This window comes from Diabrotica undecimpunctata, chromosome 3 (assembly GCF_040954645.1).
Source record: "Diabrotica undecimpunctata isolate CICGRU chromosome 3, icDiaUnde3, whole genome shotgun sequence".
NCBI classification, from domain to species: domain Eukaryota; kingdom Metazoa; phylum Arthropoda; class Insecta; order Coleoptera; family Chrysomelidae; genus Diabrotica; species Diabrotica undecimpunctata.
The window spans coordinates 156,437,926-156,453,295 of record NC_092805.1 but is presented as its reverse complement, the minus strand read 5'-3'; the positions used below and the strand labels follow the sequence as shown (position 1 = coordinate 156,453,295).

The 15,370-nt window shown below is 33.1% G+C and overlaps 1 protein-coding gene across 1 annotated transcript in view; it reads right to left on the bottom strand.

Moving 5' to 3' along the window:
• LOC140436257 (uncharacterized) overlaps positions 1-10,005 on the bottom strand; it is a 39,445-nt gene extending 29,440 nt beyond the window's left edge. The window contains exon 1 of the mRNA XM_072524957.1: positions 9,442-10,005. Coding sequence (XP_072381058.1) covers positions 9,442-9,928 — 487 coding nt within the window. The 5' untranslated portion in view covers positions 9,929-10,005. The remainder of the gene's footprint in view (positions 1-9,441) is intronic.
• Between the last annotated feature and the right edge of the window lie 5,365 nt (positions 10,006-15,370).

Here is a 15,370-nt window from a genome sequence, read left to right as displayed (position 1 = left end):
TAGATATCGCCAGCGAAGGCAAAAATATCGAATCAGCACTTTCAACCGTCCATTGCAAAAAAATATCTCGAGTATAGCATTGGTAAAACACCAGGTAGAATTTTCGAGATAAAAAGAGCTTCGCTTCGTAAATTACAGTCACATAACAATAATAAAACATACAAACTTAAATGAAATTATTCTGCACTATAGGATGTTACCGTAAGAAACCATATGAGTTACGAATAATAGGATAATATCAGGCTGGTTTCAGAGGTGGTATATCCACAATTCATCAGATTGCAAACTTGAGATAAATTTAAAAAAAAATCACCGTAATATGGCATAAATACTCACCACATATTTATAGACTAAAAAGGAGCTAAGATTCTGTAAATAGAAGAGAAATTTTTGGAGCAATGAAAGACCTAGGAGTACCAAATCAGTTGGTAACTTTAACAAAACCAATCCTTGAAAAAGTTAAATGTAGAGTACGAATCTATGGGGAACTGTCTCAACCTATTTAAAAAATAACTGGATGAGCCAGGAACACAGGACACTCTTTCCTATATACTATTCAATCTTCCCCTCTCTCTCTCTCTCACTCTCCAACGGCGCTACCGCCCAAATCGAGCGTTGGCCTCCAAACTATGCCTCCAATCTTGTCAGTCCTACGCTGATATTCTCCAGGTTCTCATCATATTAAATACCGACCTTCTCCGTGTCTTTCCTTTTGGTCTTGTGCCCTGCATTTTACTATCTAAGACTTATTTTGGCTCTGATACTACTACTCAATCTAGCTCTGAAAAAAGTAAGATGTATGTCACAAATCACAACCACCGATTCAATATTTAACAAATCTGTGCAAACTTGCCTACGATGATGATAACATTATTGTTGGAAGAACGAAAAACGCTGTGCAGCGGTGTTACATACACCTCCGCACTAAAAGAAGCAGCTAAAAAAATTGGCTTAATAATGAACACCAATAAAAGGAAATGCAATAAAATAAGCACGTAAGCACAAATTTTACGGCCACTTGTTATAAAAAACGAAGCTATCGAAGTAGTTAACGAATTTGTATACGCTCGTCAACACTGTACAAAGGTGAAACTCTATAATAAATACACCCAGTCTTAGCATATGGTTCAGAGTTCTGGGCTCTACAAAACAGTAAATAAAACACGTTAGGATGTTTCGAATGAATAGTACTAAGGTAAACCAATGAAGCGCTGAATGACAATGGAGTGTGGAGAAGACGATACAACTTTGACCTTTATAGAATATACCAAGAACCAGATATTGTAAAATACATTAAGATAGAACGTCTGAGGTGAGTAGGGCATGTAATTCTAATGGAACAAACTGAAACTGACCCAGTTAGAAAAATCTCCTTGATAGACTCATTGGTCAGAGAAGACAACGAAGACCAAGAACAAGGTTCAGATAACATTGATGAAAGTATGGCAAATATGGGAATACGTGCTTAGCGGAGGAGGGCCATGGATAGGGACGACTGGAGAGAAATTCTTAAGGAGGCTAGGACCTACACATGATTGTAAAGCCAGAATGATGAGAAAAAACTTAAATGAGAAAACAATAAGAAGAATGCCATAAAAGACAAAACAGGTACCTAAAACAGAAGCGAATGTCATTTGAAAAGTGATGAATTGCATTGTGCGGATAAGGATAGGGAGCAGATGATATATATAAAAGACACAGATTGTAAAGGTCGTATAGTTTGCTTGACCTAACAAGACCTTTTTTGTATAACCTAATCTAGTTAAATATAATTAATTCCATTAATTCTAGCAAAGTCAATCTACTTTTTAGAAGGCACCTCCATTTTGTTCAAGGGTAAATTGAGAATAACTCCGAGAATCTTAAGCGGTTTATTTCACAATTCTACATTGTCGTATTGTATATTCTGTTATTGTAAAAAAATTCAATTATCACTGTCCAACTTATCGAGGAGATACCTCTCAGAAGGAGTACCGGGTGAAAAAATCTCTTAGCAATGTAATACCTTTTATGCTGATTTCGAAAAGCTGCTTTAAGATTTTAGGCACAAAATAAAATTGTTTATTTTCCTGAGTTCCGGCATATTAAACTAGTAAGATCATAGATATTTATTTATAATCAAAGAAGTTATTTTTAAGTGGCTTCTCGTTAATCTACGCTTTGCCAACTTCTGATATTCTTCATTTCTCTTGATCCCTTTATTACTTCCTCTTCACATCATTGTAACTTTGTTGACTGTTGCCAATTTCTTTTAAAATTAAAAAAAAATTATTGAAGTTCCAAATGTTATCTGATTAATAGACTTCAGATATCTTTGGATGCTGAAATGAATGTGAAAAGTAATAAATTTAAGTGTCAAGAATAAATATTTAATTAATTACTATTTAACTGGGAATAAGCCACAATTAAAGGTTAAAATACGTTTATTTTAATTATTAGAACGATTTCCGAAGTGGAAATTGAAACGTCAATAAACGTATTTTAACCTTTAATTGTGGCTTATTCCCAGTTAAATAGTAATTAATTTAAAATGCCACAAGAAAATAGCTTCAGAACAATATAAATATTTAATATTACAGTATTATCCTACAGATTTAATGGAGAAATAGATGGGAAAGCATGGAGTAAAGTTAGAGCGCGGAGGATGAAATTGAAGGGGACCAGCAGTGTGTTGTGAGACAGAAGGAGTCCAATAAATCTGAAAGGAAAATTTTATAAAACCGCCATAAGGTCAGCTTTGATGTACTGCACTGAAATTTGGGCAGTTAGAGAAAAACTGAGTGCATGTTGCGGAAGTAAGAATGCTTTAATGCAACATAAAGTGAACGAAAAATATTATTGATGAGTCTATTTTTATTCATATGAAACATATGTTGAAAGGATACTCGTTGATTGTGTATTAACATTGTTTCTTCAGTAATTCTAAAATATCAGTAACGTATAAAATAGGTATACATATATTCATTAGCTATAGAAATTTTCATTTTTTTTTTCAATTATAATTACGAAAAACCGTAAGATATTTGCCGGAAGCAAATTATTTTCGAATGACCTTTGCATTGCAATATAATACATTTATCTTGTACAGAGGTTTTATGTAAATTTCGTAAGTCGTAGAGTTATGTACCATCGTCAGTCTTATCTTATTTGATTTACTATAATGATTCATGTCACATTTTCTAAAGTAAACACAATTTACTTGATTTTGCTTGTGTTAAGGATATTTTTCCGTTATATGCAATTACTTGTGTTGAAATTTTTAGTTATATCTAAATACGATTAAGTCAATAAATATTATAAATATACTCGTAATCAATAATAAATGCAGCAATTTTGGAGAACCATAGCATAGTTTAATTATAAATTTTTGTCTATATAAACAAAATTTACCGTAAACTCTTTCTTTTTGTCACACCTCCGAAAATATTAATAATATACTAGCCACAAGTCAGATTATTTCTGATTCTTTCTCATATTCGGGGATGAATGATTTGATAAAGAATGTGAAAAAGAATTGGAAGAGCGGACCAGGCTACGATTATACGATGATAACCTAAGGAACAAGAGAAACGCAGAAAACTTACATCGAGCAATAAAATAAAACAAAAAAAATACAACGAGAAAAGAAGGGAACATTATAAAGCTAGGCTGAAAAATATAGAGGAAACTATCAAAATAATCAAATTAGGAACTTGTGTCAAGAGATAAAAAAGAAAAACGAGGACATCAGCCAAAAACTGTATATTATAAAGACACGAAGGGAGAAATGATTATGGGAGAACTGGAAATATTAGAACGCTGGAAGAAGCAGTACTTTGATGAACTTCTTAATGGAGCTGACCAAACAGATGATAATAACGAAGAAGCAATGGATCTAGCAAATAAAATACAAAACCAACAAAACGAAGAACAAATATTATCAAGAATTTAAAAATAATCAAGAGCCTAGAAAGCGACTGCATAACGGCCGAAATGATTAAATTTAGAGAACATCAGTTAGCAAAATATCCAAAAGCTAATTAAAAATATACGGGAACAAGAAGCACTGCCTGAAGCAATACTATACCCTATCCACAAAAAAGGGAATACGGCTGAATATCAGAATTATGGAGGTATATCGCTGCTCAACATCGCAGCATATAAAATATTGACTATGCAGGTTAAGAAAAGATTAACAACGAAGGTTGATAAAAGCATAGGAGAATATCAGTGTGGTATACAAACGGCAGAAGTACTGTAGATCAGATATTTACACTAAGAGAAATACAGGCTGAAAGTTACGAATACAAAACAGACAATTATTACAGACGATTATTTCCATTCAGTTCAAACAGGCTTTCGATCGAGTTAAAAGAAGGAAACTATTCACAGTATTGCAAGCTGTGGATGTTTGTCCAGAGCTTATTAGAATGATAAAATTAGCCTCCAAAGAATCATGAATAAAGTCAAGATAAACAATAGTATAACAGAAAGCTTTGAAGTTAAGAGAAACTACCTATGAAGGAGAAATACAAAGAAGAATTATGTCGGGCAACCGCTTCATATATGCTCTCAATAATTCTCGATAATTAAAAAGCAAAAATATATCTTGAAAAGCAAAATTAAGGACCTATAAGACTGATCGAGATGCATGATTCTGAAACATGGGCCGCAACACCAAAAAACACCAACAGTAGTTATTGGTTTGGGAGTGAAAAATACTGCACAACATCTTTGGTGGAAAAAACTTAAATGCACAATGGATAAGAAGAATAAGTAACCAGCTAACTAACCTCTATCAAGAAGCTTACATATTAGCAGTAATTAAGGAGTAAAGACTTGTTGGTTGGGTCATTTTCAGAGAACTCACAGAATAATACTACCCAGCGCATTGCAGGCAAAGGGCGAAGAGAAAAACCAAGATCAAAATGAAGCAACGAAGTTAAAGAAGAGAGGAGAATACTTAACGTAACGAACTGGGCAAGAAAAACAACTGACAAAGGGGAATTGAAAAGAATAGTACATCAAGCCATGGACCTACTATTCTCGTAGTGCTTACATATTATTATGTTTTCTGTAACAGATTTTATATTCTTAATAGTTTAAATAAGTCTTTTTTTTAAGAGTATCACGTTTTTGCACCATTATTGATAGCTAATATTCCATCTTATGCAAATAGTACTATTGTAGAAGAACAACTAAGATAAAAAATCACAGATTGAACCTTCCCAATTATTTTTAGCTGTAGCAAACAAAGTGCAAAGAAAATTATACAAACAGGGAGTAGGCAAGTGAAATTCGTTTAATCCAGGGGTTAATTTTAATGCAACTAAAATACCAATAGATTTTTAATTATATTATGTAGTATAATGCAAGTAATCTTAAACTTATAAATAGTAAAAGCATATTTTATTGCGCAAAATAGCTTCATCATATTAAAATACTAATCATTTAGGCGTGGGATGCGATAAAACTTGTTGAAACATGTAAAAACGCATATAAATTCATTACACTTTGTTTGATATCAAAACCACATACATAATAAACTAATAAAATCGTATGCGATAACCGGTATTCTTCCTAGAATATTTTTAGAAATTATAATGTATTCATTATGACTCACACAATATGTAGTATACATTCAAAATGTTATTGGCAGACGCAGTTTCATTTAAAATAAAGTAACAAACCACAATGAGTTTGTTTTGTTAAATATAATAGTTGCAGAAAATGCAATTGCAGAAATAAAGGAATGATGAGAAGGACAATATATGGTTACCAAAAATCAGTAACAATAAAAAAATGGTCTCCAGAATAGCACAGTAATCAATGACTAAAAATGTTTAAAAATAAACCATTTTACACTTCAACATAACATAAAATATGTTGCGTGTTTATGTATAAGATTTTGATATTGAAACTATGTGTTAGGTTTTCTAAATTACTCATGTGGCTAAAATGTTTATCCCATTGTCCTACAATTATTTACTTTATGTCATTTGGTTAATAAAGATAATAAAAAAATGTCTTATCAGTTAATACGCCATTTTTGGTAGAAGATCAGTGATCGACAGGTGAGTAAAACCGCGGTTTTATGACTAGTGTGTAAAGCTCTATTGTTCCTCTGGTTTTCTTTTAATGCGGCTAAACTATTACGTATATAAAAAATCTTTATAAAAAGATTTTGTATATCAAAGATGTCCGGAATTTAAAATTATTTTCAGTTATACAGGGTTAGTCAAAACAACGAAATAACACTTGAGTATTACACTTTTGAAGTAAGTAAATAGTTTCTAGTGCTAGTAGAAATAGTGCTACATATGGTCCATCTTGCTTTATGGCATGGAAACGTGGACTTTGAAAAAAACATCTATCAACAAACTTGAAGCATTTGAAATGTGGTCATTAAGAAGAATGATGCACATACCTTGGGTGGATAGAGTTCGAAACGATGACGTCCTTAAGAGAGCCGGCGTGGAAAGAGAACTCTTTAAATTAATTAAAAAACGCAAGATTGGTTACCTTGGGCACATATTGAGAGGAGCAAAATATGAAATACCACAGTTAATCCTACAAGGGAAGATCGAAGGTAGGAGAGGAGCCGGCCGCAAACAATTATCCTGGTTAAGAAATATTAAAGAATGGACAGGAATACACAATACAGGCGAGCTGTGTCACGCCGCCAAGAACAGAATTCTAGTAATGAGATAGTCGCCTACGCACTTTGGTGTATGGCATGTTAAGAAGAAGAAATAGTTTCTCAGGTATTCGCTCAATACAAATGTTATGTCTACAGATTCTTCACTTGAACAATACATATTTAAAATATAAACATTTGTTACAAAAAGTGAAACTACAATAATATTATCAGCTCTTATGACACAACTATAATTTTAGATACTATTTATTTTAATGAATATTTTGACAGATACATTTAACGTTTCTTTGTTTCAAAGTTTATACGTTCACAAAATGTAGATACTTACATTAAAAAGTTGTTTAACTGATCTTAAGAGTAAATACAATTAAATTAACGATTTATTACAGGAATTTTATTACATGAAAGTTCCAAAAAATAATAGGATATATTTTAAAATTTGCTGTTTATTTAATTTAATAATTAATTTATGGATATTGATTGAATTAGTATGGTAAATAATATTTTGTAACATGATAAGTTCAACTAATTTTTACCAGCATACGTTTTAATTTTAATATTTGATATTTTGACACAAAGACTTTAAAGAACAAAAAATCAGGGGGACCAAGAGGAATAGTTAATGAACTAATTAAGTACGGAACGGACAAACGACACAGAATTATACACGAAATGTTCAATAACGCTATAAACCTGAACTAAATACCAGATGAATGGTCCAAAGCATATATAACCTCGATACATAGAAAGGGAGATAAGAAGAAATGCGGGAACTACAGAGGCATCAGTGTGATAGCATGTATGGGCAGGTTATATGGAAAAATACTGAAAGAAAAACTGGAAAAATCTATCTCAAATAAAATCGGAGAAGATCAGGCGGGGTACACGGCAGGAAGATCTTGCATAGACCACATTATATACACTCCAACAATTAATAAAAAAAAAATGGCAAAAAATAGACCAGTACACATGGCATTCATAGCACGAAGTGATAGCACTGTGATGATTCTTCTGGCGATGAATCTGAAAATTTACAGTTGGAAGATGATTATGGCATTAATGCTAGTGCAGAAATTTCCATTGATAGTTTTGTATTAGTGCAATTTGAAAACAATATATTTTATGTTGCTAAAGCTCCCAAGACATTAGACCATAAAGAATTACAAGTGTCATTTTTAAGACAAAGTGGTAAACTTCAAGCTTGGTCACCTAGAAAGAATGCCAGATAATCGAGCTGTAAAAGTAGTCCAGAGATGGAAGCCCCAAGGAAACAGAACAAGAGGAAGGCCCCGTAAAAGATGGATAGACGACGTAGAGAGGGAACTTAAAACCATGAACATCAGGCAGTGGCGAAGGAAAGTATCCGACAGGGCAGAATGGAAGAACATTGTTAAGCAGGCCAAGACTCACAAAGGGTTGTAGCGCCATTAGAAGAAGAAGAAGAAGAAGAAGGTAAACTTCAAGCCTTCAAGGTTGCTTTATGTTTCCTTTAGTATAAAGCATTGCTGCAAGCAAGGTCAGACGTTGTATCAATTTTACCAAAACCAAAAAAATGTAGATCAACAAAACAAGCGCCTTGCATCTTATTTCTTATTTCAGTTTTTTTTTATTTTACCTGTAAAATTGCTATTTTCAATAATAAAAACTAAACTTTATGTATTTGCTTTAACAAAATGTTGAAATAATACCACTTAACTCATTATGTACGTGTGTAATGAATTCTGAGTCTTCAAAGTACAAAAACCAAAAGAGGTGCCAACAACAATGCATCCAATTTATCTAGTAGAATAATATAAGAGGGTATCGCTTGTAAAAATATAACTTAAGTATTAAAATAGTACAGGAAACTATAATAGAAACTAAGAAAAATATAATTAGGGACATTAGCATAAAATGGGCTATCAAATTCATGTAAAAGTTTTCAAATAAAATATAATACTTAGTACTGAGAAAGACTTTCTTAAAACCGAAGCATATTATTTGTATTAAACGAAATCATTACAGTTAAGTAACATTAGTAAACAAATGCAAAGATACATTAGTCAAATCATATATGACGTAGTCAATGATGCACTCAATAGTGCACATGACTCAATTATGCACTCAATAGTGCATATGACGTAGTCAATTATGCACTCATATGCACACACCCATATGACAAATACATATTCAGATCCTTACAGATATTGAAATAATAGAAATAAAGAATAAAGTAAATAATCTGATAAAACTATATACTATGAGTAATCAATCACCTTGTATCCTCACCATCTCTAATTAAAAACATTTTAAAGTGATTCTCAAAAAAAGAAAGGGTTCATTCAAAATACACAAGTATTTGGAAATTCCATTCAAAAAATGTAATCAAAAAATCAGGTACACTGGATTTTTATTCAAATTTTAGATAATAAAGTCTTACCGATTATTATATTTATATACTTTTTATAAAAAAACTGCAACGATTGTTAAAACATTTTTAAATAAATCTCATTAAAAATTGCCCCCTTAATATAATAAGACATTTGTTAAATAAATATATATACACCTGTAAAACTTAAAAATTAAATAAAACTAAAATTTCCATCTAATAATATTAAATTTAACGAAGAACTACATGAAATAACTTTACTTGATTTAAGTCTTCACAATTTAGTGTAATATGCAACAAACACTGCAACTGGAGCTAGATCTAAAAGTGCATCCAGAGAAAATTGCGTATTTTTTGTTTAACAATTTTAATTATAAATAATTTCTGAAGATTTTTAACGAATAAATATAAAATATAGATAAAATTATAAGCTTACCTGTTAATACTGTCTGGTTATTGCGCTGCCTAAAGACTTCCCTACTTCTTTTAACTTGCTGCTTACTCGTCGCCACAGCTTTCCTCTTGGCAGGTGAAATATTGGAATTACTAACTAAATTTTCACAATTCCCCTGGTTCTCGTTCTCTTCCAGTTTCCTCAGATCAATTCCAAACCTCTCGTTGAACCTTTTCCTGTCAATGTTGGATTGTTCGTGAAGCATTCTGTCAGTGTCGTGGAAATTCTCGCTCTCTTCTAATTTTCTAAGATCTATTCCGAACCTATCATTGAATCTTTTCGTGTCAATTTCGTACTGTTCTTGTAACATCCTTTCGGTGTCTTCTATACTAGCAACTCCGAAAAGGCACCGCTTAATTCCCATAACTTTTCTAGATTGTGCTAAATTGGTATTTAAATTTCTAGGTTTTAAAACTTTTTTGTCGCTGCTGGTGCGAAGGACGACGATTTTACACACATACGAATCCATGATCCTCGCGTTGAATTCACTGCACTTCTAACAACTGCTGAAACCCCTACGAAACCTACAGTGGTTATGCGCTTTGTGAAATTTAACGACAATGTTGTTGGGATTTGAAGTTGCATTCCCCTTCTTTATTTTCAAATGCGCGCGTTTGGCCAATAGAGGCCGAATGCGAGGTAGATTTAACTGTGGTTGGTTGTTCGAACGTCGGTTGCCCGCGGCGATATTTGAATTTCTGGCGGAAGAGCGTGTATAGACAGCATCGCAAAGGTTGCAACAGGTTGATTTCAAGATTTTACAGGTCTTTACAAGATTTCAGGATTTAAATTTTTTACAGAAATGACCGGTTTTTTTAAAAAATTCATAAAATCAATCTAAAATATATTTTTTTTCTATTATTATTCTATTATATTGATACTTTCTTTTGTTTATTTAGATAGTTTATTTCTTAATAAACGTAAGTTAATAGATTTGATAACAGTATCTAGGGATAGTTTGAAAAATTTAAATAAGGTACTATTTTAAAAAAAAAATAGGTTTGGATATTGTTTGTAGATAATGTATAATAATATCTATCTAATTAGCCTTCTTCGGTCCATCTTTGGACATAGGCCTCCCCAATCCTTTTCCATTCTTCTCTGTCTGTCGCTACAGTCATCCATCTAGAGCCCACGTGCTTCTTGATATCATCTGCCTTTCATCTCAAGGCCTTCCTCTGTTTCGTTTATATTCCCACGGTCTCCAACTTATAAGAATTTTGTTCCATCGGTCTTCTTTTTGTCTTATATTGTGTTCGGCAGATCTCCATTTCAATTTTGCAACTTCTTGTTCTCACATTCTCAACATTCCTCACTTTTGTTTTCTCTCTTATCCACTCGTTTCTCTTTTTATCCATTAGTCTTATGTGCAACATTTGTCTCTGTATTGCTCTTTGGGTTTTTATAATTTTGTCCATGTTTGCTTTTGTAAATGTCCACGTTTGGGAACCATAAGTGACAACTGGGAGTATACATTGATTGTATACTTTGGTCTTAAGATGCTGTGGATATCTTTTGTTTTTAAGAATGTAGCTTAGTTTGCCAAATGCCGCCCATGCCAGTCTAAAAGAGATCACCGCTAATGTATTTACAGCCGCCGTAAACAAAGTTATTATTGCCAATATGATCGCCAACCTTCGATAATCGGAGAGGGTACTGAAAGAAGAAGAAGATTGAATTATTTTTAGCTATTTATATAAAAGTTACTGTTTCTGATTTGAACTGCAATTTATTGTAATGCACTGTGTATATACAACAAAAACCCACTGTACTGTGTAATGCTTTTATTTGGATTATCTTGAATCCGATATCTACACTCTTACTGACTAAAATACATTTTTAATAACCATTGCTTAGCTAACATACATACGCTGTGCTACTCTATTTAATTACAAATATTAAAAAATTAAATTATATTTTCCATGAACCTGTAATACATAACAAAGATACTTATATTAATATACATTTTTATTACACCTTATTCTCCAACTAGGTTATGCCTTTCTGTACTTAGAATGATTAGATAAATACATTTCTCTAAGCTTATAGTCACATTCCATATTTATTACACTTTATCTAATACTGGCTTGATGCTAGACTCAGAAATGACAGACATCATGTTCTGAACTATGAGGAAGACATCTTTCTTAGAAATTTAGAGGTATAATGCAACAGGCTCTGACTGTAGTTACAGAATGAATTTTAAAATTTAGGGCATAACATAAGCTTCCAGTCTCATTAAGTCCAAAATCATTAAATTTACAAGAAAGATAAATTTAGAGGTGAAGAGAAGTACCTTGGGGTAATATTGGAATTAAGGCTTACTTGAAATCTACAGGTAGATCGAATACCCAACAGAATGGTGGCTAAGTTAAGGCTAGCAGGAAAAATGTGCGTTTAAACCAATAAATTAATTAATTAGTAGTATAGTGACGAAATGTGCTGCAAAAAAGTGCCTTCCTTAAAGTGAGCAAGGTACAAAAACTTGCACGCCTTAAAATAACAGGTACTCTGAGGCGCACATCAATAGCAGTTATGAAGGCCCCACTGGTCCTCTCTCCTTAGCACATTATAAAGGGAGAGGCGAGATTGATGTACACTACCAGAAAACCTAAATAACATAATGGTTAGATCAGGATATAGTAACATCACAAAAGATACCGTATGGATGATGATATCTGACCATATAACACCTACATGGTTTCCTACATGGAAAACGTAGAATCCAGGCTGCATGGTCTAAAACTGCAGAAAAGTGGAATATATGAGTATTTAGTAGTGGTTTAAATGTAAAAAAGAAGTGTCAAATGCCATCCTAAAACTCAAAGACAATAAAACCCCAGGAATCGATGAAATCTGTTCGGAAATGTATAAAAAAAGGTGGTGATCAACCTACCATGTACTTATATGGCAGAATGAATTGGTACCAGAAAAGTGGCTAAAGGGAATAATATGTCCGTTGCATAAAAAGGGTGATCAGATGGAGGTAAGAACTATAGAGGCATTACTCTGAGGCTTAGACTTAAACATTTTACAAAGGATGTTGTTGGTCAATATCAATGCGGATCTACTGCTGGAAACTCAACTATACATTAAATTCAAGTACATAGGCAGATTCTAGAAAAGTCACATGAAAATAACATAGATACAAAACGATCTCATCATCGACTTCAAAGCAGCTTATGACAGTGTAAAAAGAACTGCATTATATAATGTATTGATAGACTTTGGGATCCCACCTAAGTTAGTTAAGTTGACCCAACTAACAATGTAAAAAGCTCATGTGTTAGAATTGAAGGAGAAAACTCTACGTTCTTTAACATTAATAATAATGGTCTAAGACAGGGGGACGCGCTGGCGTGTCTCCTCTTTAATATTGGTTTGGACAAGGCAATCAGACAATTAAATATTAGAATAAATGGAATTCTTTTTAATAGATCGACCCAAATTCTCGCATTCGCTGACGATATAGTTATAGTGGGCAGACTTATGAGAGACATGGTGCAGTGTTTTACAAGGCTTGCGGACGCGGCAACTGAATTAGGACTTAGTAAACGAGGAAAAAACCATATGAAAATATGTAACAGAGAATTCAAATTAACAGCCAAACGCAACAAACATGACAAGTGACGAAATAAAAAGACGCATAGCAATAGCAAACAGAACTGCTCACAGTCTCCAGAAACATTTAAAAAATAAAAATATAAAGCGTGCAGTAAAGCTCAATATATACAACAGTTTAATAAGACCGGTTCTGATATATGGGGCTGAAACATGGACCTTATCTCAAAATGATGAAAGACTTCTTGGTATTTTTGAGAGAGAAATCTTTAGAAAGATTTTTGGGGCCGCAAATGAAAATGATCTATAACGTCGAAGGTACAACTTTGAATTATATCAGTTATACACCGATCCAGATATTGTGAAATTCGTTAAAGTGCAGAGACTTAGATGGGCTGGACACATTGCTAGAATCTCAGATCACGAATACTCGAACAGAATAACAATTCCAAAACCAGAGGGCCCAAGAAGCAGAGGACGACCACGAAGGAGATTGATTAAAGATGTGGAAGAAGACCTACAGATTCTAAGGGTCAGAAGATGGAGGAAAGTTGCCAGGAATCAACTGGAATGACTTTTTTGTGAGCAGGCCAAGATCCACAACGGATTGTCGAGCCACTTATGATGATGATGATGGACATGTAAAAATGTCTACTTCACTAGGATATGTTATTCTATGAAAAGATTTATGCAATATTGTATTGTGCAAGAGAAATTAATATAAGGGCTTTCAGATTTCAGCTTCAACATATGTGCAGATAGTTAAGCGATTATAAAAGCTATTAGGGGCCTTAAGGTGTACTCTAGGCTAGTGTGGGAATACCCAGATATATTCGACAAACTTGCATAAAGAGGATCAGCTACAATATACTTCGTTCCACTGCTAAAAAAGGCCTCCCTTGAGGTAGCCATATGTGCTAAACGCAGTTTAACCTTTAATAAGAAGTAATAAGGTTAACCTGAAACAGTTAAGCGTGTCTTACTTGACTGAGATGTATTAGTTTGTAGGCAGCAAATATTATTTGGAGACTACCAAGTGATGCCAAAAGCATATGGTATCAATTCACTAAACATGTACAAGTTGGTACAGGTTTCAGACTGTGATGTAATGCATTTGATTCTGTAGAAATATGCGTAATTCCCAGCAGCTTAAGCAACAAGTAATAAAAAAAGGAAGAATGAAAAAAATAAGACTACAGTTACAATGAAAAGATAAAGAAGGGAAACTAGATGGCAAAAAACTGAGCCACTTAGTTTTAGCTGATATTGCCCTAATACGTCAAAAGAAATGAAATTAAGATTGAATCTAATAAACACGAAATACATCGTAAATGAATTGACGTAACTACGAGAAAAATACTCTGGGTGATAAGAATATAAAGGGGGTTGGGGGGATTTTAACAGAAGCATAATCCACGAATTCCAGGTGATTGAGATGACATAGATCTAAACATAACAAAATACCACCTAAGACAAGACCTAAGTCGATTAGTTTTCTGGACAACTATAGGTTTCTGGACCTTATTTAATTTAAATACAGGCGCCCTTTAGTTTAATAAAAGACAGTAATAATGGAAGCAAAATTGCTTCTTCTTCTTCGTCTTCTTGTATCGGTCCTTGTCTCCGCTGCATATGTTAGGATTGGTCTTACTGTTGTCTTGTATACTTTTATTTTGCTTTCCGTGGTCAGATATTTGTTTCTCCATATGGTTTCTCGGAGACAACCACTTACTCTTGCCGCTTTTGATGCTTGCCTTGTGGTCTCTATTCTTATATCCCTGTCACTAGTGATTTCTACTTCTAGGTAATTCAATTTCATTACTTTTTCTACAATTTTGCCGTCTATTTCTAGTTTGCATCTACGCGGCTCTTTACTGATCACTATACATTTAGTTTTTTCTACTGATATTCTCATATTAAGTTTGTTTGCTGTGATATTGAAGGTGTGGAACTGACTTTGCAGGTCATCTTCGTTATCAGCAATTAGTACTGCATCATCGGCATAGCATAGTATCGTGATTTTATGCGCTCCCATGTGGTATCCTTGTCGTTTTCTTACTTCGTGAATTATTTGAATCATCACCATATTGAATAACAATGGGCTGAGCGAGTGTCCTTGGCGGATTTCTCCTTTTAGTTCTATGCATTCTGTTTCCCCTGTTGGCATTATAACTCCGGTCTTATTGTTCTTGTTAATTTCATTAATTGTCCTTATTATCTGATGGTCTATTTGTTCAGCTTGTAATAAATTTAAGATGTTATTTCGCTTTACCCTGTCAAAAGCATTTTTTAAATCTACAAAGCACATGTATGCTGATTTTCCATATTAAATAGACTTCTCTATTATTTG